At 42.9% G+C, this 21,555-nt stretch overlaps 1 protein-coding gene across 2 annotated transcripts in view; it reads right to left on the minus strand.

Annotated features, from left to right (window-relative positions):
* Positions 1 to 21,555, minus strand: part of grik4 (glutamate receptor, ionotropic, kainate 4) — a 194,165-nt gene that overhangs the window by 137,994 nt on the left and 34,616 nt on the right. For both annotated transcript variants that reach the window (XM_072462977.1, XM_072462969.1), the window contains exon 2: positions 17,426 to 17,559. In XM_072462977.1, coding sequence (XP_072319078.1) covers positions 17,426 to 17,507 — 82 coding nt within the window. In that variant the 5' untranslated portion in view covers positions 17,508 to 17,559. The remainder of the gene's footprint in view (positions 1 to 17,425; positions 17,560 to 21,555) is intronic.

The following is a 21,555-nucleotide window of genomic DNA, read 5'->3' on the forward strand; positions in this document are numbered from 1 at the left end:
GGAGAGTAGCAAATGGAGGAGAGTCGCACATGGAGGAGAGTCGTAAGTGGAGGAGAGTCGCACATGGAGGAGAGTCGCACATGCAGGAGAGTCGTACACGGAGGAGAGTCGCACACGGAGGAGAGTCGTACACGGAGGAGAGTCGCACACGGAGGAGAGTCGCACACAGAGGAGAGTAGCACACGGAGGAGAGTCGTACATGGAAGAGAGTCGTACATGGAGGAGAGTCGCACATGGAGGAGAGTCGTACATGGAGGAGAGTCGTACATGGAGGAGAGTCGCACATGGAGGAGGAGAGTAGCACATGGAGGAGAGTCGCACATGGAGGAGAGTCGTAAATGGAGGAGAGTCGTACATGGAGGAGAGTCGTACCTGGAGGAGAGTCGCACATGGAGGAGAGTCGCATATGGAGGAGAGTCGTACATGGAGGAGAGTCGCACATGGAGGAGGAGAGTCGTACCTGGAGGAGAGTCGTACATGGAGGAGAGTCGTACATGGAGGAGAGTCGTACATGGAGGAAAGTCGCACATGGAGGAGAGTCGCACATGGAGGAGAGTCGCACATGGAGGAGGAGAGTCGTACCTGGAGGAGAGTCGTACATGGAGGAGAGTCGCGCATGGAGGAGAGGCGCAAATGGAGGAGAGTCGTACATGGAGGAGAGTCGTACATGGAGGAGAGTCGCACATGGAGGAGAGTCGTACACGGAAGAGAGTCGCACACAGAGGAGAGTCGCACATGGAGGAGAGTCGTACATGGAAGAGAGTCGTACATGGAAGAGAGTCGCACACAGAGGAGAGTCGCACACGGAGGAGAGTCGCACATGGAGGAGAGTCGTACATGGAAGAGAGTCGTACATGGAGGAGAGTCGCACATGGAGGAGGAGAGTCGCACATGGAGGAGAGTCGCACATGGAGGAGAGTCGTACATGGAAGAGAGTCGTACATGGAGGAGAGTCGCACATGGAGGAGAGTCGTACATGGAGGAGAGTCGTACATGGAGGAGAGTCGCACATGGAGGAGGAGAGTCGCACATGGAGGAGAGTCGCACATGGAGGAGAGTCGTAAATGGAGGAGAGTCGTAAATGGAGGAGAGTCGTACCTGGAGGAGAGTCGCATATGGAGGAGAGTCGTACATTGAGGAGAGTCGCACATGGAGGAGGAGAGTCGTACCTGGAGGAGAGTCGTACATGGAGGAGAGTCGTACATGGAGGAGAGTCGCACATGGAGGAGAGTCGTACATGGAGGAGAGTCGTACGTGGAGGAGAGTCGTACGTGGAGGAGAGTCGTACGTGGAGGAGAGTCGCACGTGGAGGAGAGTCGCACATGGAGGAGAGTCGCACATGGAGGAGAGTCGTACACGGAGGAGAGTCGCACACGGAGGAGAGTCGTACACGGAGGAGAGTCGCACACGGAGGAGAGTCGCACACGGAGGAGAGTAGCACACGGAGGAGAGTCGTACATGGAAGAGAGTCGTACATGGAGGAGAGTCGCACATGGAGGAGAGTCGTACATGGAGGAGAGTCGTACATGGAGGAGAGTCGCACATGGAGGAGGAGAGTCGCACATGGAGGAGAGTCGCACATGGAGGAGAGTCGTAAATGGAGGAGAGTCGTACATGGAGGAGAGTCGTACCTGGAGGAGAGTCGCATATGGAGGAGAGTCGTACATGGAGGAGAGTCGCACATGGAGGAGGAGAGTCGTACCTGGAGGAGAGTCGTACATGGAGGAGAGTCGTACATGGAGGAGAGTCGTACATGGAGGAGAGTCGCACATGGAGGAGAGTCGCACATGGAGGAGGAGAGTCGTACCTGGAGGAGAGTCGTACATGGAGGAGAGTCGCGCATGGAGGAGAGGCGCGCATGGAGGAGAGTCGTACATGGAGGAGAGTCGTACATGTAGGAGAGTCGCACATGGAGGAGAGTCGTACATGGAGGAGAGTCGTACGTGGAGGAGAGTCGTACGTGGAGGAGAGTCGTACGTGGAGGAGAGTCGTACACGGAGGAGAGTCGCACATGGAGGAGAGTCGTACACGGAGGAGAGTCGCACACGGAGGAGAGTCGCACACGGAGGAGAGTCGCACATGGAGGAGAGTCGTACATGGAAGAGAGTCGTACATGGAGGAGAGTCGCACATGGAGGAGAGTCGTACATGGAGGAGAGTCGTACATGGAGGAGAGTCGCACATGGAGGAGAGTCGTACATGGAGGAGAGTCGCACATGGAGGAGAGTCGTACATGGAGGAGAGTCGCACATGGAGGAGAGTCGCACATGGAGGAGAGTCGTACGTGGAGGAGAGTCGTACGTGGAGGAGAGTCGCACGTGGAGGAGAGTCGTATATGGAGGAGAATCGTACATGGAGGAGAGTCGCACAAGGAGGAGGAGAGTCGTACCTGGAGGAGAGTCGCACATGGAGGAGAGTCGCACATGGAGGAGAGTCGCACATGGAGGAGAGTCGCACATGGAGGAGAGTCGTACATGGAGGAGAGTCGTACATGGAGGAGAGTCGTACACGGAGGAGAGTCGTACACGGAGGAGAGTCGCACACGGAGGAGAGTCGCACACGGAGGAGAGTCGTACACGGAGGAGAGTCGTACGTGGAGGAGAGTCGTACGTGGAGGAGAGTCGTACGTGGAGGAGAGTCGCACATGGAGGAGAGTCGCACATGGAGGAGAGTCGCACATGGAGGAGAGTCGTACACGGAGGAGAGTCGTACGTGGAGGAGAGTCGTACACGGAGGAGAGTCGTACGTGGAGGAGAGTCGTACGTGGAGGAGAGTCGTACATGGAGGAGAGTCGTACGTGGAGGACAGTCGTACATGGAGGACAGTCGTACATGGAGGAGAGTCGCACATGGAGGAGAGTCGCACATGGAGGAGAGTGAGGACAGAGGCAGGAAAAGCCTGGGAATACCTGTTGTAACCATGGATCTATTGTAATGCACTACAGACAGCCTGTGGCAGTGAGCACCACTACAATCATCTACAGTAAAATTATGAAGACGGGAGGAAGGATCGTGGTTTTGATGATGAAAACAGCTTCGGTGTGATGGCTGCAGTTGGAGCGCAGCACCCAGGGGACAGCACCCAGGGGACAGCGCACAGGCGATGGGCTGGAGGAGAGATGGCAGCTCCTCTTCCGGGAGAACCAGCTCTCACCAGCTGCCATTACCTGTCAGTCACACACTCATGAGTCTGTACGCTGACCAATATTTAGACCCACAGGATGGAAGAGGCAGGAGGACAGAAGATCCGCCTGTTTCATCAAATAAAGAAGTAAAGGTTTAGAAATGCAGTTAGTGCATGGTGTATGACTAATGTTCAATTCAACTCTTCATGAATAAATGTGTGTTGCCATGCACAAAAGACTAGTTCACATGTTAAATACACTGTTAACATTTGCAAATCAAATGTTAGTGTATTTCATTTGTATTTAATACTCACTAAAATTACATGTAGATTATAGAGGTAAATGTTCCTCATCTTCTTCCTCCTCCGGATTGCCAAGATACTTTTTTATTTTTTTTATTTTATTGAACAAATAACCACAATAAATTTGACATTAAATTTTTGCAGCTCTACCGGGCATTAAAGTAAAAGATGACAACCATGAATTCTGATCTATTACTCATCATAACTGATCATTAATTCTATTGAAAAGATGCCAAGACATTTTGATCGAACCGTAAATCTTGAGTTTAAATTGAATTGTGCCTTTATATCTCCCTCTAGTTTGATGTGCTTTTAGACACATTGGGGCACTTGAGGTGGTGGAGAGGACTTGAGGGTGGCACCATTTTAACTGCACTCAAGAGAAATACAGTGTAATATTCTGCCATGAGAAATCGACACTTACACGCTCACTCGTAGTTTGTATCATTCTTCCTCTGGCTTCCTATCTTTTTTTCATTCCATTTTCATTTCACTCCTCTAAACTGGAAGGTAGTCAAAACCTCCCAGTAGGTGATGGTTTGGACACATAAGTATTAACTTTTTATCACAGCGTTGAGGGACGTGGAGGAAACGATTTTTTTACACAATTAGTCCTGCTATGTCTACAGTATATTCCTTCTATGCTTGACAAAGAAAACGCAGGAAAAAAACGACCAATTCAACATCAAATATGTATTGTTTGACTGCTTTATCAGCACGTTTCATGTGAGCTAGGCCACTCGACAGGCTTACGGACTGAATCACAACGAAACACACAAGCTAGGTCTTAGAATTGAAGATACAATTGGTGGATTATAGTTAGACTGGATTAAACTGGATATAGATAAAGAGAGGATACTGGTTATATATGAAAAAAAAAAAACTTTATCTATAAGTGGTACAAGAAATTCAAATTGGACTTGAGGGAATTACAGCACTGCAGATGAGACGGAAAGGACAGGGAAGATAAGGAGGACAGACTGGAGCAGTGATGATAAGTCACACTGACTGCAGAATAAAAAATGATGAGACATGGAGAGGTGTCCAGATGAAAGCATTTGTGTTTGTGGGTTTTCTAAGCAGGACTCAAACCTTGTCATTGTTCAACAGCTCCAAGGATAGGAAGCACACTATTGGCTGTCTGTAGGGGAACATGTGCACGGCGAACTATTCTTTCACCAGTGGATCTTTGGGGACCCCTATCTTAGTGCTAGTACTAACCATGAGCCACTTCTGCCTCATTATACGTGCCTACCTAACAGTGTGCGGATACAGATAGGCGGTGGAGGCCCCCGAGGCTCGCTTACACTGCAACCGAAGCTCCAGGCTCTGCACAAAGACACAGCTCCTTAAACAATGCCTGAATGTTGACTAGGTGTGGGACAGCATCATTCAGGCATGAGCCACAATAGGAGAAGGTTAACAATGTAACCAGGGAATCCTCATGGGATCTGCCAGGATAAACACGGTGCTGCTTGTGCGGGTATGTGCGGTGACTCTGTGCGACAATGCAACAACTGGCTGGGATTGTTGTAACCCCATTGGATATAGAACCCTCATGGGAGTGTGCACACGTCTGATAAGGCACGGGGACAAATGAGGACAGGGAACATACATACACGCTTGTTCTCATTCTTTCAAAGAGAATCCAAGAGGGGCGCAAGACAGGTGACAAATAAGCTAAAACAGAAGTCTGTTAATCGAAGAACCTTGGATACTGTGGGTCTATAATTTCAGAGTATCTAAATACCAACGCTCTATAACAGTCAGACTTTTCTACTGAGAGCCTTGAATACAGGCTTTCTGTGACTACTAAACTCATTAAAATATGACAACACTGTCATTAAATGAATCCTAGTCTTGTTTCAGGCTGTGATTTAGTCATTGTTAAGTATATTTCGTTTTAATTGAAATGGACATGCTGCTTCTCCATCATTATCTTATCACATCATGCTAATGTGTATTTTTAATAGTAAAGCAATGTTAATTACTTGATCTAATTACATCTGAAGCTATTTAACTTTGGAGTTACATCACTTCCACATTACATTCTTTGAAGGGCAAGGGACTCTGCATTCCGCATTCTGTTCTATGTGTCTCTAACGGTCAGTGCTGCCACTCCCATTATGCGCATAATGGACAGTGCGTAGGGCATCAAGTGCTCCGAGGGGCACCAGGCTGTTCATGCAGTTTGGACTCAATGACAGAATGGGTAACTTGTGCAGCAGCTTCACTGTTCCTTATACAATTAAACAGCATAGCAGAAATACTTTGTCTTCTTCAGCTCCACTGTACAACCACAGTTTAAACAGTCAGGGACAGATCAGGAGCACACGTTGGAACTGTTTTGACTCCACATGTATTATACGACGGGAAAAAACAGTCTTTGCATGATGGAAATCTGCTTCACATTCAATTAGAAACAGTGAATGAAACAAGTGATGCGTCCTTCTTCGTGGTTCTTGTTACAAATGTCTAAATCATGTTTTTATAAACGAAAAAGTGTCAATAGTTTGCAGCTGGTGTTTTCTAGCGGCTCGATCTGTTCTGCAGAAGAGCAGGGGAAAAGCTTCGGAGCAGGATGAATGAGTTGCTATTAATATTGCTATCTCAAATGCACCAGAATACAGCACATGTTATGATCCCCAGACCGTCCTTAGGATTGTGATTTAAGCATTATATACAATTCAAAATAAATTACATTAAATTAAAGCTATTATATACTTAAAGTAATACCTCAGAAATAGTTACCTTATAGCTGTATTACAGTCAAAACCCCTACATGGGAGCACCACTGAGCAGTTCTGCTTAGGGCACCCAAATGGCTAGCAGTGGCCCTGCTAACAGTTATGGTAATGATCAGTGTATAATAATTGGAGTGTGGCATGAGCCTTTTTGCTCTGTTGGGTGGGGCAGATGAGTCCACTGGCGTGCAAGCACCAACAGCTGTGTGTCCAGAGGTGGTGCTGCAGATTGGCACTGGGTCATGTGACTTTGATGGTAGCGGTTCTGGCTGCATCAGGAGGCGGTGGCGGGGGCAGAGCGGGGCGGGGGCAGAGAGCGTTTGCCTGACTCTTCACACTGAACCTTGATCAAAGACGGGCTGTATTGGAGGAGCACTGGCACGGGGGGTGTCAGGGGAGGGCATGTGGATCTGCCTTTGGGGAAAAAGACCCATGTGAGTGCATGAGGGTAAACTGTGCTCACGGTAAATATAGTCCAAATGTTTACTATCTCGTAATGATAAAGATAACAGAAGGGCCCTTGATCACATCTTTTGTTTTGGGGTTTAATGCACTGTTCATTGAGCCACAAAGGTACAAAGGTATTGAGGCTGGAGTGTGTATCTTTAGTCACTAAGTGGCACTCAAAGATTCTTTTTACAGTTACAGATTTAGTAAAAAACTATTTATTCTTGCTTGGTGCTTCCCAAATTCAAAATCAAGCAATTAGTTTTTGTAACAAGATAAGATATTCCTTTATTGTCCACACATGGGGAAATTTCATCATCAAAAGCAATCAAAGCATTTCAAAGTAATCATTAAAAGCCTGGTAGATAAGGATGCCTCTAATTCTGTGTATACAACGGACAACAAATTGCAGTAACAAAAGCAGGACAAGTAAAGCCTTAACAGAATAAGCTAAGAATAAACCGGTCTTTCATGCTCCACTGGCTCACATGGGCAGCAGCTAAAAACAGCAGCTGTGATTGGTCCTCCTGGTGTATATCTCATCACAGCTCTAATCTCCAGACATTACTGGACTTTTCCAGAGTAATGGGCCAACTTCCACACAAACTGAGAGGACCAAAACCATGACCATTAGCTTCAGTCCAGTGACAATCACTCTGAGCTGTAGTGCTATAGAGAGCTCAGGCCCCATAATAAATCGGGCTCATTGTTGTCGAGCAAGGACCGTGTCAACATGTGCAGGAAGTTAGTGTGTGAAGGAATCTGATCTATACTGGTCAGAGACTGGTCAGAGACGGCTGCATAGGGGCTATTTACTATATATTTTCAATTCCTTTGAGATTCAGTCATTTGTAATTGTCATTGATGTGCTTGGGTCTTTATAATCAAGGGGTCTATAATCTCTTTCAGTAAAAACTTTTGTTTTTTAGCAGGATTACAACTTTTGAAGTAAAATTACTAATTTAAAGTGTTATTTTTTATTAATTCATGTTGAAAGACATTTTTAAACATATTTAAAGGGACAAAAAATAGCAGCTGTAAAAAATGCAACTGGAAGGGCATCAGAAGTTGAAGTAAAGTGAAGTGTTGCCAAATAAAACATGCTGAAGATCAATAATATAGTATAAGGGCAAACCTGAATTTTAAAAAAATGCATGCACTAGGGGAATAAAGTCATAACTTTTCAACATTAAATTCATAATGTTATGAGATTAAAGTCAAAGCCAAAAAAGTGTACATTTACGAGAATAAACTCATAACATTTCGACATTAAATTTCATGAGAAAAAGTCAAAGAAATCTTAATACTATGAGATTAAATTGTACAATAATAAAATTGTAATATTATGAGAATAAAGTCAACAATTTAACAATTGACACATAAACACGTTTCACTTTCAGCACCACAGCCAGGACGCAGATGGCGCCTTTGTGCTTTTGTGTTCACTTTTAATGAGTTAAAAGTGAACTCAAAAGCCCACAATAGATGTCGACCTTTACAATGCGGGCCTTTTAGATGTCACAAACAATAATTTCCCCATATGCAGTGCTCCCATGTGCTTCTGGTAAAGGGCCTGCGCAGAGCTCAGCTCCTGGACACTGGGCAGGACACTGACCGCACTCAGAGCCACAGCAGGTGAGGGAGAAACCCTGCGGGTCTGGGGCCAGTGCTTGAGACCCTGTACCACGGGCCTGGGGCCAGTGCTCCAGACCCTGTACCGCCAGCCTGGGGCCAGTGCTCCAGACCCTGTACCGCCGGCCTGGGGCCAGTGCTCCGGGGCCACTGCTCCACACCCTGTACCGCTGGCCTGGGGCCAGTGCTCCAGACCGTGTACTATAGCCTGGGAGCATTGTGAGCAACAGTGATTTTCGCAAAGTGCCCACGTAGAGAAACAAATCAATAGAGGAGCAGAGCATGTGTGAATATAAGACCTTTTTTCATAGTGTTGGCCGGGATGCGACTTATACTTATATTCATACTTATATACTTATACTTCGGAGCGACTTATATGTGATATTATTGGTTATTTTCACACTTGCAACCGCATTCATACTAATGAGAAGTCGGACGATCATAACGGTTCTATTAACATTCAAAATAACCATAATGTTGACCCTACAGTTCATTAAGTCAGTTGTTACCAGCCACTCTTCACACACACTTCAGAAGATAATTTATATACTGTATTTAAAAAAAAAATTCAGAAGGAAACAACATTTAATACACTTGAATAAAACATTTGACAGCCTCAAAAGAGACTTTAAAAGGAACAACAAGTCTAATGCAAGTGTGAAAAGCTTTAGAACAGGAAGAATAAAATACCATTAAGTTTCAGTTGGAATAAATCACGACTAATCAAATCAAGTCGCCTAATTCCCTCTAAAAGCAGCGCGGCCTCCTCAGTGCATCGGCTGTAATGGATGAGCAGAGTCAAGATCAGCGGGACACAAACAGCCACTTCACAGCAGCAATTCCTGTCCTTGTCCATAAAATGTTTTAAGTAGCAGGTAACAGCAGAGTGTGCAACAAGTGTGTAAGTTGTAAGTTGTGGAATAGAAAAAGATTCAAGGACAAAGGTGAAAAAAACAAAATATATATTTTGAAATCAATAAACCCAATTGAATGTTTTGACAAGAAGATGTATTGGTCTATCTTGTGTAAGCGCTATATATGCTTAGCTACCATCGCTAGTCTGTAGTGTACCTATTGATTTGTCACAATGCAGACTCTGGTAGGATCTAATAGCACTAACTTTGACCTTCGGTGTGACCGCCGGATTGCAGTGCTCCTAATAGTGTTTATGTTTCCACTACATTATGCCTCCATCCATGTGCGTCCAGCATGAACAAACGTCCCACACAATCATGCAATTGCCGTCTAATTTATGCAGAAGTCAACGTTTCCACGATTAGGGGTTTTGAATATAAGGAGGAAATTGAGCAAATTGAGCAAAAAATCCATTCAAATGTGTCTCTTTATCGCAGCAAAAACATACAGAGGGAACTATGGCTGTGTGTGTGAAAGAGGAGCACACTGTATAGCTGCACATGCCTGTGGACTTTATCAGATTGAGTGTGAATTATTTATGAGGTAAACTCTGTGGAAAAATGCTGCCTATAATTGTATAACATCCATCCTACTGTCTGCTACTGCCATTAAGAAACCAGTGGGCCTCGCTGAATCGTCTGCTAGTAATTAAAATCTCAAATGATGAATCACCACTCCTGTCAACCTCAACATGCCCACCTCAGAAAGAGACAGTTGCCACTTTAACATGTAGGCTATTCTTAATTTTTTACATCCTAATAGCATACACTTTGCACAGCCTATTTAAGGTTTTAGCACAGTACATGTAATTACTTTTTGATAAGAGTGTAGAGAAGGGGGTGTTATACAATTTGTAAATTAAGCTCAAATGATAAAACTACCAACAACGCCATCCCAATTAAGGGAAAATAAACCAATTAAACTAAAATAAGATAGGCCCACAGGTTCGTTCATTTACAGCTTTTATTTAGCAAAGGTCTTGTTTAGTATTACTTTTATAAGAGTTCTGGCCAAGACAGCACATATCAGTCACAACCTCAACAAGGTTCACTTAACATTCACATTACTTACATTTAATCACATGGGTCACATTTGTTTGGATGTTATAACTGTCCACACATTACTAACATTTAACCTAAAAAGACGTAATTAAAGGAGGAACAAGATGGCATCTTGATGGGCCTAATTCATTATTTCAGTTCGCAAAGATAGAGGTCAAGGTCCTATCTGGAAGACAGAAAGTACTTTGTTGAAATTGGTAGCTGTGTCTCGGACCACATGCCCCTGACCTGTGGGGTGCCCCAAGGGTCAGTCCTGGGACCCCTTCTGTTCAACCTCTACATGCTGTCGTTAGGTCAGCTGATACGCAGCGAAAATGTGTCCTATCACAATGATGCAGACGACACTCAGATCTATGTTTCACTGTCGGCAGGTGAATATGGACCAGTGGATTCACTCTGTCACTGCATCCAACAGATCAGTTTGTGGATACAAAACAACTTTCTCCAGCTGAACTCAGACAAGACTGAAAATCATCGTCTTTCGCCACAGAAACAAAGAGAAAGAGTTTGCGGTCACCTCCAGAGTCTCGCTCTAAAACCTACAAATCAAGTTAGAAATCTGGGGGTAATAATGGACTCAGACTTGAACTTTAACAGCCACGTCAAATCAATAACATCAGCAGCTTTTTACCATCTAAAAAACTTTGCAAAAATAAAAAGTATTGTGTTTAAACCAGACTTGGAGAGACTTATCCATGCGTTTGCACACTGGCCTCTCCAAACGAGCTGTAAAACAGCTGCAGTACATCCAGAACGCTGCTGCTCGGGTCCTGACTAGAACCAGGAAGTATGATCACATTAGTCCTGTTCTCAGGTCTCTGCACTGGCTCCCTGTGGCTCAGAGAATAGACTTTAAAGCAGCTCTGCTTGTGTACAAGTCTCTCCATGGCCTAGCACCAAAGTACATCTTGGCCATGTTAGTGCCATATGAACCATCTCGGACTCTGAGGACCTCAGGGACCGGCCTCCTGCTGGTGCCAGAGTCAGGACTAAACATGGACCGGCCTCCTGCTGGTGCCAGAGTCAGGACTAACCATGGACCAGCCTCCTGCTGGTGCCAGAGTCAGGACTAAACATGGACCGGCCTCCTGCTGGTGCCAGAGTCAGGACTAAACATGGACCGGCCTCCTGCTGGTGCCAGAGTCAGGACTAAACATGGACCGACCTCCTGCTGGTGCCAGAGTCAGGACTAAACATGGACCGGCCTCCTGCTGGTGCCAGAGTCAGGACTAAACATGGACCGGCCTCCTGCTGGTGCCAGAGTCAGGACTAAACATGGACCGGCCTCCTGCTGGTGCCAGAGTCAGGACTAAACATGGACCGGCCTCCTGCTGGTGCCAGAGTCAGGACTAAACATGGGGAATCAGAATCATGGGGAACATTCTTCCTGAAGATGTGAGACAGGTTCTGCTCTGACAATGTTCAAATCTAAGCTAAAAACAGTTTTGTTTAGCTGTGCATATGATTGAAAGGATTGTTTTTTTTTTGCACTCTTCCCTTTTATTTCTTTTCTATTTCTTTTCACTATTTTTGTGATTTAATTGTTCTTTGTGATTTTAATTCAATTTTCCTGTTGTGTGAAGCACTTTGAATTGCCTTGTGTATGAAATGCGCTCTACAAATAAACTCGCTTTGCCTTAAAGATTTGTACTTAACAATTCTTTTTAACAGAAAAAAAACAACTAAGAACCAAACCAGAGTGACCTGGGTCAAAATGAAAATGAAAATTCAAAAAATGACGAATTAAAACAGAATCTATATTTAAAAACACATTAACATTAGCAGAGTTCTTGTTTTGTTTTTTAAATGCAGTGAAAGCCCTCCGTGAAACAAGTTCACATGACCTCAGCTCCACAGTTGGCTGTGCTCTTGTTACACGCCCACGACACAACATCTACTTGTGCCTGGAAAAGCTAACGAACCAGCTTTGACTCCAGACTAGGATTTGACCAGACGGCCGCTACAACAAAGACTGTTGCTTCCCTCGGCACCACGGTTTGCGATAAATAACAGCAGGCATAAGCGACAGTATGGGTGTGTACATTAATGGCCAAAACCGGCATCTTGAAAAGCGCTAATATTTTTCAGCCTGGTGCCGGAGTTGGTACCAATGCACAGAACATGCTTATGCTTTTACTGCACGTTTATGGGTGGAGGAGGAGGATAATGACAGATTGGATAGTATTTTCGTTTTGGCTGCATCTTCTCACTGGATTTAAACGAAGCTACATTTACTTACAGTTAACGCATTTACCTGGACCAAGGAGGAAGAGGAGAACTCCCAAGTGTTGATTATGTTCATTTCATTTTGGCTTCAACGCAAACAAAAGAATGTGACATAGATTTACACACAGCTGCAGACAGTGTTTTCGGGTCAATGTAGGCTTATTGTTAAAACCTTTTGATGTTTCTGCTGAATGCTTAGTGCTGCACACCTGCACTGTTACGTCTGTGTTGTGCATTTATTGACTCATTACAATCAATTTAAAGCCAAGGTATTGGAGGTTTGCCCCCGAAACTCACGTCTGCTCAAGGCTCAAGCCAAGTCTGATGGCAGAGCACAGTGAAAGTTTTCTTAAAATGCAGATGGTGTGAAAAAAATAAATAGTTATCATTAAACAGTTAAAATTACACTGGGCATGTGCACGGAACGTCATTATAATGTAAAGTGCGGATATCGTGGTCGCTTGAGCCCTTTTGCAGTTTTAGTGATCATAGCAATTGCAATATTACGGTAACCGCAACAGCCCTAGTAGTTAGCAGCTTTAAAATATTGATATTAAAGGCAAACTAATTCAAACCAGATGAGTTGGGCATCTACTACGGACGACAGAGCACACCTAGATCACAACCTGGAGATGGAAGTGAGAGAGGGATACCAACGAGTGAAAGAAGGGGGTTTTATGGGCCATCTGCTGATCATGACCTGTAAGTCCATAAAAAAAACAGCAGTTCGACATTTAATCTCAACAACTATTATGGCGACGTATCATTACATGCCTCACATGGTGCACGGATAATTAAAGCTCAGAGATTATTCACAAAGTCCCTGAATATGGCACTGTCAGCTGTACCCTAAAGATGACATCACGCTACAACAAGAATAGATGTCTTCATGCTATTTTTCTGTCCCACCATACAGCCTACTTTGCACTTCCAACCCAAAGTCAAAGAGTAGGAGTACAAAATAAACCTGACTGGAGGCAAGGTGACTCACCAGAGCGGCTCCAGCAGCAGCCATCTCTAATGAGTCCCTGTGAGTGGTCAGGAGCAAAACACTGTCTTTGACAATTAGCTTAGTTGGACCAATTATAGATAGAAATAGACTGATACACCAATATTTGATTTGGGTAGACTAACTGCTTAAAAGACACTTATTATTCAAAATTGATTAACATTGTTCCCTCATTAAAAACAGGCCTGTTAACATCATGTACGCTAGTTTGATTAATTCTGGAAGAAAGTCCTCTCCCCAACTGTCAAAAACACTCCATTTAGCTCGATAAAAGTTTCTCAAGCTATGATGTATCTCATAGAATCTTTGCTGTTTTTAGGTCCATTAATCATTACCAGACTCACACTGTGAATTTCTCCCATTGAATCACGATCAGTGGACACTGCATGGCTATTAGCATCTCAGTGAAAGCGTTCCAGTTTAGTATTAACCTACAGTACTTAATTACCTCTGCAGCCAGTAGATTTTTGTATTATTATACTTATATTATGCAATGTATTCAAAAGTAAACCAGAATTAAGTGCTTAGTCATTACAAAGTATATATATTTTATATCAGCCCTGTGTGATCTGCCCAATACATCAAGCGAGCTTATCAGCCATTGGCAGCTCTGGGGTCAAATATATCAGTATCAGAATCATGAAAAATCCCATATCAGTCAATATCTAATTATAGCATTAGACCAGTGTGTCTGACTCTGGCAGATTTTACATTCAGGCACAATGTTTGTATCTAAATACATTGAGGGCCAGTAAACTGTAGTCATTAACTTTCAAACACTACAACTGACCGCTGTGGGCCAAGGCCAGGAATACAGGGGTAATACTTAATAAGACCAATTAACTGAGACATAGACGACAAGATCCCAGGACCGCGATTTTGAGAGTTAAGACTGAGACAAGACCAAGACAGATCGAGACCAAGTCAAGAACAATTTTAAAAACACGCCAAACCCAAGAGTGAATGGAGCCCAGAAAATATTAGAAAAACTAAACATATAGTGTAAATAAGTTACAAATATATTATGCATTAAATCTGTTGGTGCAATCCCTCATTTATAATCTAATCAAAAAATTGAAACAGAGCCGGGCCCGAGCCAGAGTCAGAGGCATGTTATCCTCGAGTTAGTGACTTGACCGAGTCCAAGAGCGCTCAAGTCCAAGACAAGACCGAGTCCACAGACGCTTGAGGCCGAGACGAGGCCCAGACCTTAAAAAGGGTCAGGTACTACTACACTACCCAATAGAGACATTATGACAATCCAGCAGAAATGTGTTAAAACATGTCTTTGAATGTATTCATTAAGGTTTAAGTATTGGAAGAAATGTAAAATGTCTGTAAAAAAAAAACAGAACAAAATCAGCACTTTTTGTATTTCTTTTTTTTACTATACTACTACTACTACTTTACTGTAAACGATAAATACTGATGTTCAAATGTTGCATGTATTCAAAACGACATAAACAATATCATCAACATTTCATACAATATAAAATAAGAAGATAGTTTATGAGTTTGCAACTACAACAGCTTGAAAAATACACATTTTATCACTTACAACATATATTTGAACAATACATGCTTCAATGTATACCATATATGTGAATCATTGCAGATTCAGTAGAAATGGTTTGTCCTTCTCTTTTTGAAAAGACCAGTGAAGGGAGGTGGAATGAGAATGGAGCAATCTAAGACGTCAGCGTACAAAGTGGAGCTAATTGAATTTAGCCCACCAAGAATCCTATAACACATTCCTTCTCCGGCTGTGGAATAAGACGAACCGCAGTTTTGTCTGACGTTTCCTGTGGAGCGAACATGGCTGCTGATGCCTCACTTTGTCGGGTTTTAAAGTAATCAGAAATGATGTCTTTAATATAGCTGAGGAAGGTATGCTACAGTGGGTTTTCTTAAGAAACTCTTTTTTTATATTGAAAACAGTCCCCAGAGAAAGCATCAATGCTAATGCTAAAGACCGTTGGACAAATTAACACCTTCTTAAATGACAAGTTGACGCAACACAGTAAAATCATAATTGTGATTGAAGTCTATCTGATGATGTGTTGCAGCTAAGCAGCCACAGTTTCATCAGAGACTCATTTATATATATTTAAACCTGACAAAGAGTAACAGTAAAATTTTACATCAAATTCAACACTAAAAACTTTAATTCCGAATAACTTGTCACTTGGATCCTAAGACCAGTGGTTAAATCAAAGCTCGACAAGACGGCTTTTGTTCATCTCATTGAAGTTGATAACTAAGACAATTCTGGGAGACAGATTATTCCTCATATGGTGCTGGAAATAATAGAGAAACTAAAGGAAGTATTTTTAGTCGGTGAACAAATCTTGAAGTAGAGTCTCAGAACAGATGGACCATCTGCAGACAACATGAATCTATGAGTTTATATCAAACAGGCTTCAGACTGTCGTGGACCCACAGCTCTTTCCTTCAGAGCAAAGGAGGTCACTTCTCACTGCTATTTCTGATTTTTAAAAAGATAGGGCGGTGCAGCAGGTGGAAGTATACGCGGTGCAGCTCGTCTCTGTCGTAGGTTAACTTCTGGCAACACAGGTTCAGTTGAGATTGTAGTTCCTTTTTAAAAACCAGTAGACACAGGCTGGTCTACACACGGTTCCTTTAATTTGTTGCTTTTATTCGGAGGTGGGATTTCCATGCTCATGCAGTAGAACCATAATAAATAAGAGATATAATTTGTCATGTGAGAGAATTCAAATTGTGTGCAAAATCAAGTAGATATTGTATAGATACCGGTAAGTATATATAGGTTGATGACTTGCAAGACTTTGTAATTGGTTTATTTTTGTATTAATATAAAGCTTTTTACAAATGACTACGACGACTTAACTGATAACAAATAATGAATGAGGCAAATTGTAAAAACTACTCAACTGAGCTCCACAAAGCACAGGTTGTATTTGCCTGTGGCTGGCTGCTCCTGGTGGGGAATGTGATTTGGGAGAGAGGTTGTTTTTGGCCGTGATGCTGTCAGAGAAGGCCAGACAGTGACATTATGCCAGCCACGCAGGCCTCCAGGGGGAGCCATGTTAAATACCATCTCCTGGAGAGCAAATGACAACAACTTTGAGCTGCTCTTTGTGAGCACGCTGTTTTGCATGTTTTACCTTTCCTGCATTTATGATGGTTTACAGAGGCAGGCAAAACCTGAACTCATGTAGACCAAAATATGTACAAATCACATGGCAACAGTGTTACCATGACGCTATATATAGTAGAGTTCTCAGACTAGGTCTGCAGATTGAGAATTACTTTTTTACACTTGAATCTTTTTCTATGATGGAAAACACCTGAATGAATGAAGGATGATGTTCATGACATATGTTCATCTGTCATATACATTCCCACAATATTCAGCTCTTTAAAGTATCTGCACTTGCATCTCTGCAGCGCGTTCCATGATCTGATGTGCTTTCTGCCCATGTTATTCATGCACATGTTCAGGTGATCACAGCACCATTGCCTGGACAACTGAGTGTGCTACAGCATTTCACACTTTCAAAGTTTCTCCTTACACCTCTTCATTACATGTAAAATGTGGATCAAATCCAACATTACTGTTGCGTTGTTATGTAAACAGGGCCTGAGTTGAAGAATTCAAACATACCTTTTGTCTACACATGACATATGCACACAAAGAAAAAGGGGCCTGTCTACATAAACTGTGTGAGACAAGGAGCTGGTGACAAGATGTCAGAAACCTGTGGAGTGTAAGAGAATAACAATAAGATGGAACAAGTCCCAGGGTTGGCCTTTGACAGGTTACAGGGCAGAGAACGAAGTCTAGTCAGGTTCAATCCTGCTCCACTGATCCTCCACATTAACACCACTAGTGTGCAGACAAAAGCTGTGAATCACAATCTTCACAATAGACTACACTAAGTCATCTAAAACAACCAAACCAAATAAAAATTGACAAGCACTTACCAATTCTAAAGGAAAGCGGGCCAGCAGCGGTGCTTCTCACCCACATGGCTAAGAAGAGCAGAAGCGCCCAGGCTGTGAGCATCTTCTATGACTCCTCATGGGTCCTGCCCCGGGGATGCCCCTGTCACAGCCACCTGCAACACACAAGGGTCAGGATCAGCCTTCACAACTCAGCATAGACAAAGAACACGTGGGAAGCATGTGACTATCATTGCAATGTACTGCTGCATTCTAGGAACCCATTAGTACTATTTTGGTTTGCTTGTTTTGCTTGGAGCACAGGACAAAATCTTGTTAAGGATTCATTCAGATCTTGATATAGTTACAGTGCAGAAGATCCCGACCTTTTCTCCCAGCAACCCCTATTTTTACCCGAGTATGTTTGAGACCCAAAAATCCTCCTCCTACCTGAGGAGGAAGACTATTATTATTTTCTGGTCAGTAAAGATGAATTTTAATGAAGAGACTCTCATCTCTACATTGGAATTCATACAATCTAGTTTGGACCTCTTTGGAACTCCTGGGGGCCCCTTGAAAATCTTTGGGGACTCAAATGTGGGTCCCGACTAGCAGGTTGGAAATGACTGGTATAGATAGGGAGACCAAATGTGCTCTTTTTTGGGAACCAAAAAAGCATCCTGATGGAATTTCTAAACTATCCCAAATGTCTGTAATTGTACTGTATTTTTCTACCATGGGGGCACTTTTCTCAGCATGAGCAACAATCTGAGCAGCAACAGCACCTCTCGTAACAGCTGTGTCTGTGGAAGTGCCTTCTGCGGTTTCCCTCCTGAGTCACTTCTGAAACAGCGAGGGACAAGTAGTTCCATTTGAACAGAAAACATAATTTATGAAGGAAGTCATCTTATTGAGGTTAGTTAAGGCTAAACACAGATGAAAAACTAACTGAAGCCAGTTCTAATTTGACAGAAATCAATATCATGTTTGCAGACATGCGTTAATAAAGCCCAGCTGAAAAATAAAAGATGTTTTAATGATGCAAATCCAGACACACCTTTGCTCTGACACCACCATAGAGTGCACAAGGTGCATTGCTCTTTACACAACCAGTTACAAGTACAAAGGTCCTCACCTTTTTCTTGTCTGCAAACCAGGTGTCTTCCTTTGTTATATCCCCAGTCTGGCTATTCTAACAAGGGATCCTTTTACTGACCCGCTTTCCACAATAGTATTCAGAATGCATGTCATTTCTCATCTGAAAACAGAAGCATTTTTTATTTGATTAATAGGCTAAGTCTATTAGAAATCCACAATGGAGTTGTTCTTTTGTCTTTTTTTGTTACAAATGAATAAATAAAGCCTTGAATAACTGATACTAATCCACGACAATTACCTAATATGTAACTATGCTATAAATAACAGCTGTCAAACGTCACCCTCAAGGATTTAAGGGGGATTTTGAAATATTAATGAGAGGCATGCCCAAAACTGATGGAGTGTTGAAATTGCTTGGCAGCTACAATGACAAGAGGGCTCTCTGGTCTATACTACTGTTCAATCAAAATTCATACTCTTAACAACTTTGGTCAAACAAAGTCATGAACCAGTATTTTCAAGTTCAAAACTAGTGTAATAAAACTTGAACACATATGAATACATCTAAATCCGTCCTTGAATAACAAGTCCTGGTCTTCACAGCTTTAAAAGCCAAATAAATATTAAAGCTTTCTCGTGTTAGACAAAACAAAAAACAGAACATTACAAAACCAAAATGTACAAAAACAGTGAAGTAATTCAATGGGAGCGAGGGTCAATTTGTTTTGGACACAATCATAAGTTAATATCTCTGGAGTTTACTTGCAGCAGCAGGACAAAAACATCACAGAAAACTGATGACAAAAACAGCACCGACGATTAAGAACTGGACAGACAGTTTAATTGACACACAAGAAATGGAGAAGATCACCTTTGGAATTAAGTTGAACATTGACAACTTTGACTGACTTTGGACCAAATGGGACGTTTCTTGTTTTTTTTTACTTGTTTGTTAATTATCTTTTTAGGATGTTTTTTTATTATAATGTTTCTGGGATATTTTCATCTCCTATGTTCTCTCTGGTCTTGTTAATTTAACGCTTGCTGTTAAGTGTTTTCTAATATTGAAAACTGTAAAAATGCATTATATTTACCATATTTACCTCACATGCAGCGTTGTCTCTCTCCTTTCCACACATTCAGTGTAGGATTATTCAGTTAATTGAGTGCTAAGATTGACCTTATTTTTCAGCACAAGCATTGATCCAAGAACACCCACAACTATTGATCTAAAGAGGCTTTCCTCACTTTCTTGACAATAATCATACTGCACGTGTTTCAAAGTACAATACTACAGCATGTAGTAAAGCAAGGAATGAAGGGAGCAAAAGCAACCCCGTTTTCTCTGTTTACTGGGACAGAGAATCACTACAGACTTGTACCAGAGCGTTTTGAGCACAAACCACATTTGAGAGCTGAATAGGCTGCAGCGATTAGATGAATTATGGCAATCGTAACGGTGCTTTTGTTTCTTTACTCTGAAAAAGAAGGTACAAGGAAAGACGGAGCGATCAGGACTGCAGCCTCATCGTTCTGAACAAAGCCGGTGAGATGAAAGTGAATGTGTTCGTGAGACTAGACTGCGTTCGCAACTCGGCGAGATTATGCAGGGAATGTAAATAGCAATTACATTTCCAAATACATAAAGGATAAATTGGGGAAACAGTTTGGAATGCATTGAGATTTGAGCGTTCTCCAGTGCAGTTTGGGTCCGTTGCAGGGTGCAGCAGGGAGTACGTGTGCGCCCGGATAATAGCTTGTGGATGGATGCCAGCAAGACCGCTTTTCCATATTATTCTTCATCATTGTCAAGCAACGAGCGAGTAGCAGTGCATTTAAATGGCATCGAATGAAGATGAGGCTTGTTGCGCTCTTTAAATGCCAACTCTTCCACTACATTCAGCCTCATGCACTGATGAAACGACCAATAATCTCAATTCATACAATGTTGCAATGTGACTTTTTGTATTTTTGACGTCAGTTGTAAAGTACTAAAATGTATGTGCACTGTAATTGGACACTCAAGCATGCAAATGTAACGTCAATGATAATGCGATTGGCGTAGACTTAAGAGCTTTTTCAAATCGTGTCTTCTGTTGGGTTGTAAAAGACACTAAAGTACTAAAGTAAGGCAGTTGTGGTATTTATTTTACATTATGTTTGCGTCACAGCATGTGTAATTACATCCTTGAAGAGTCAAACAAGCTAAACTTTATCTTGATTTTTCGAACCAGTGGCTCATAGCGTGCACCGGGCAATCTATATCCCGTACATTATAAGATAACGAGACAGAAGCACGAATGACAGGTCAGTGTTGAACTAGAGAGATGAGCGAGATCAGCAGCTACTGACAGAGCGTTCTTGGCAGATGTTTGGCTTTCTCATCACTGGAAAGAAAAAGCACAAAAAAAAAAACAGAGCAAATATCTAAACTGTCAATCTTTGCGTCATTCAATTGCAAACGGTCAATTAAAACTGACAGCGGGATCGAGACCGAGTCAGGTGCATAATTAGCCTCGTGTTGCTGCGTTTCAAACTCAATCTGCCACTGGTGGACGGAGCCAAGCACGGTAACTATGGCGTCAGAGAGATTGATCGACTGATGTGAATATCGTTGCATATTAAAGTGTGTGTGTGTGTGTGTGTGTGACTGCTGCTGGCTCTTTGAAGCCAACGGAAAGCTTGTTGTGCGTTTTCTACTGACCAACATGTCAAGACATTTTATCAACACCGTCGTCGCCGCAGTCTCCGTGTCAGAGCACATACGACACAGAACTGACCTGATCTTTTGACCGCTCGTACAAAACGGTCACATTACGCTCGTCTTAGTACAAGAGCTGTCTCACCAAGAGGCGCTGAATCAGCCTCCTTTACACAGCCAAGTCAGCACAGCCAACGTCCAACAGTGAGAGCCCTGACACGCTGCAAAAACACTCCTCCTCACACCGAGAAGGACAAAAATATGCTCGTAAACATGAGAAGTTATGCAATCCAACAACAAGATAAGCCTAAACCGTGGCTATCTACTGGGAGCAAGATCTCAATGCATTACTTTATACATCTAAACGCATATG

This window comes from Eucyclogobius newberryi, unplaced genomic scaffold, assembly GCF_026437365.1.
Source record: "Eucyclogobius newberryi isolate DKJ021-1_F unplaced genomic scaffold, fEucNew1.0.hap1 SCAF_10, whole genome shotgun sequence".
Classification (NCBI taxonomy): Eukaryota; Metazoa; Chordata; class Actinopteri; order Gobiiformes; family Gobiidae; genus Eucyclogobius; species Eucyclogobius newberryi.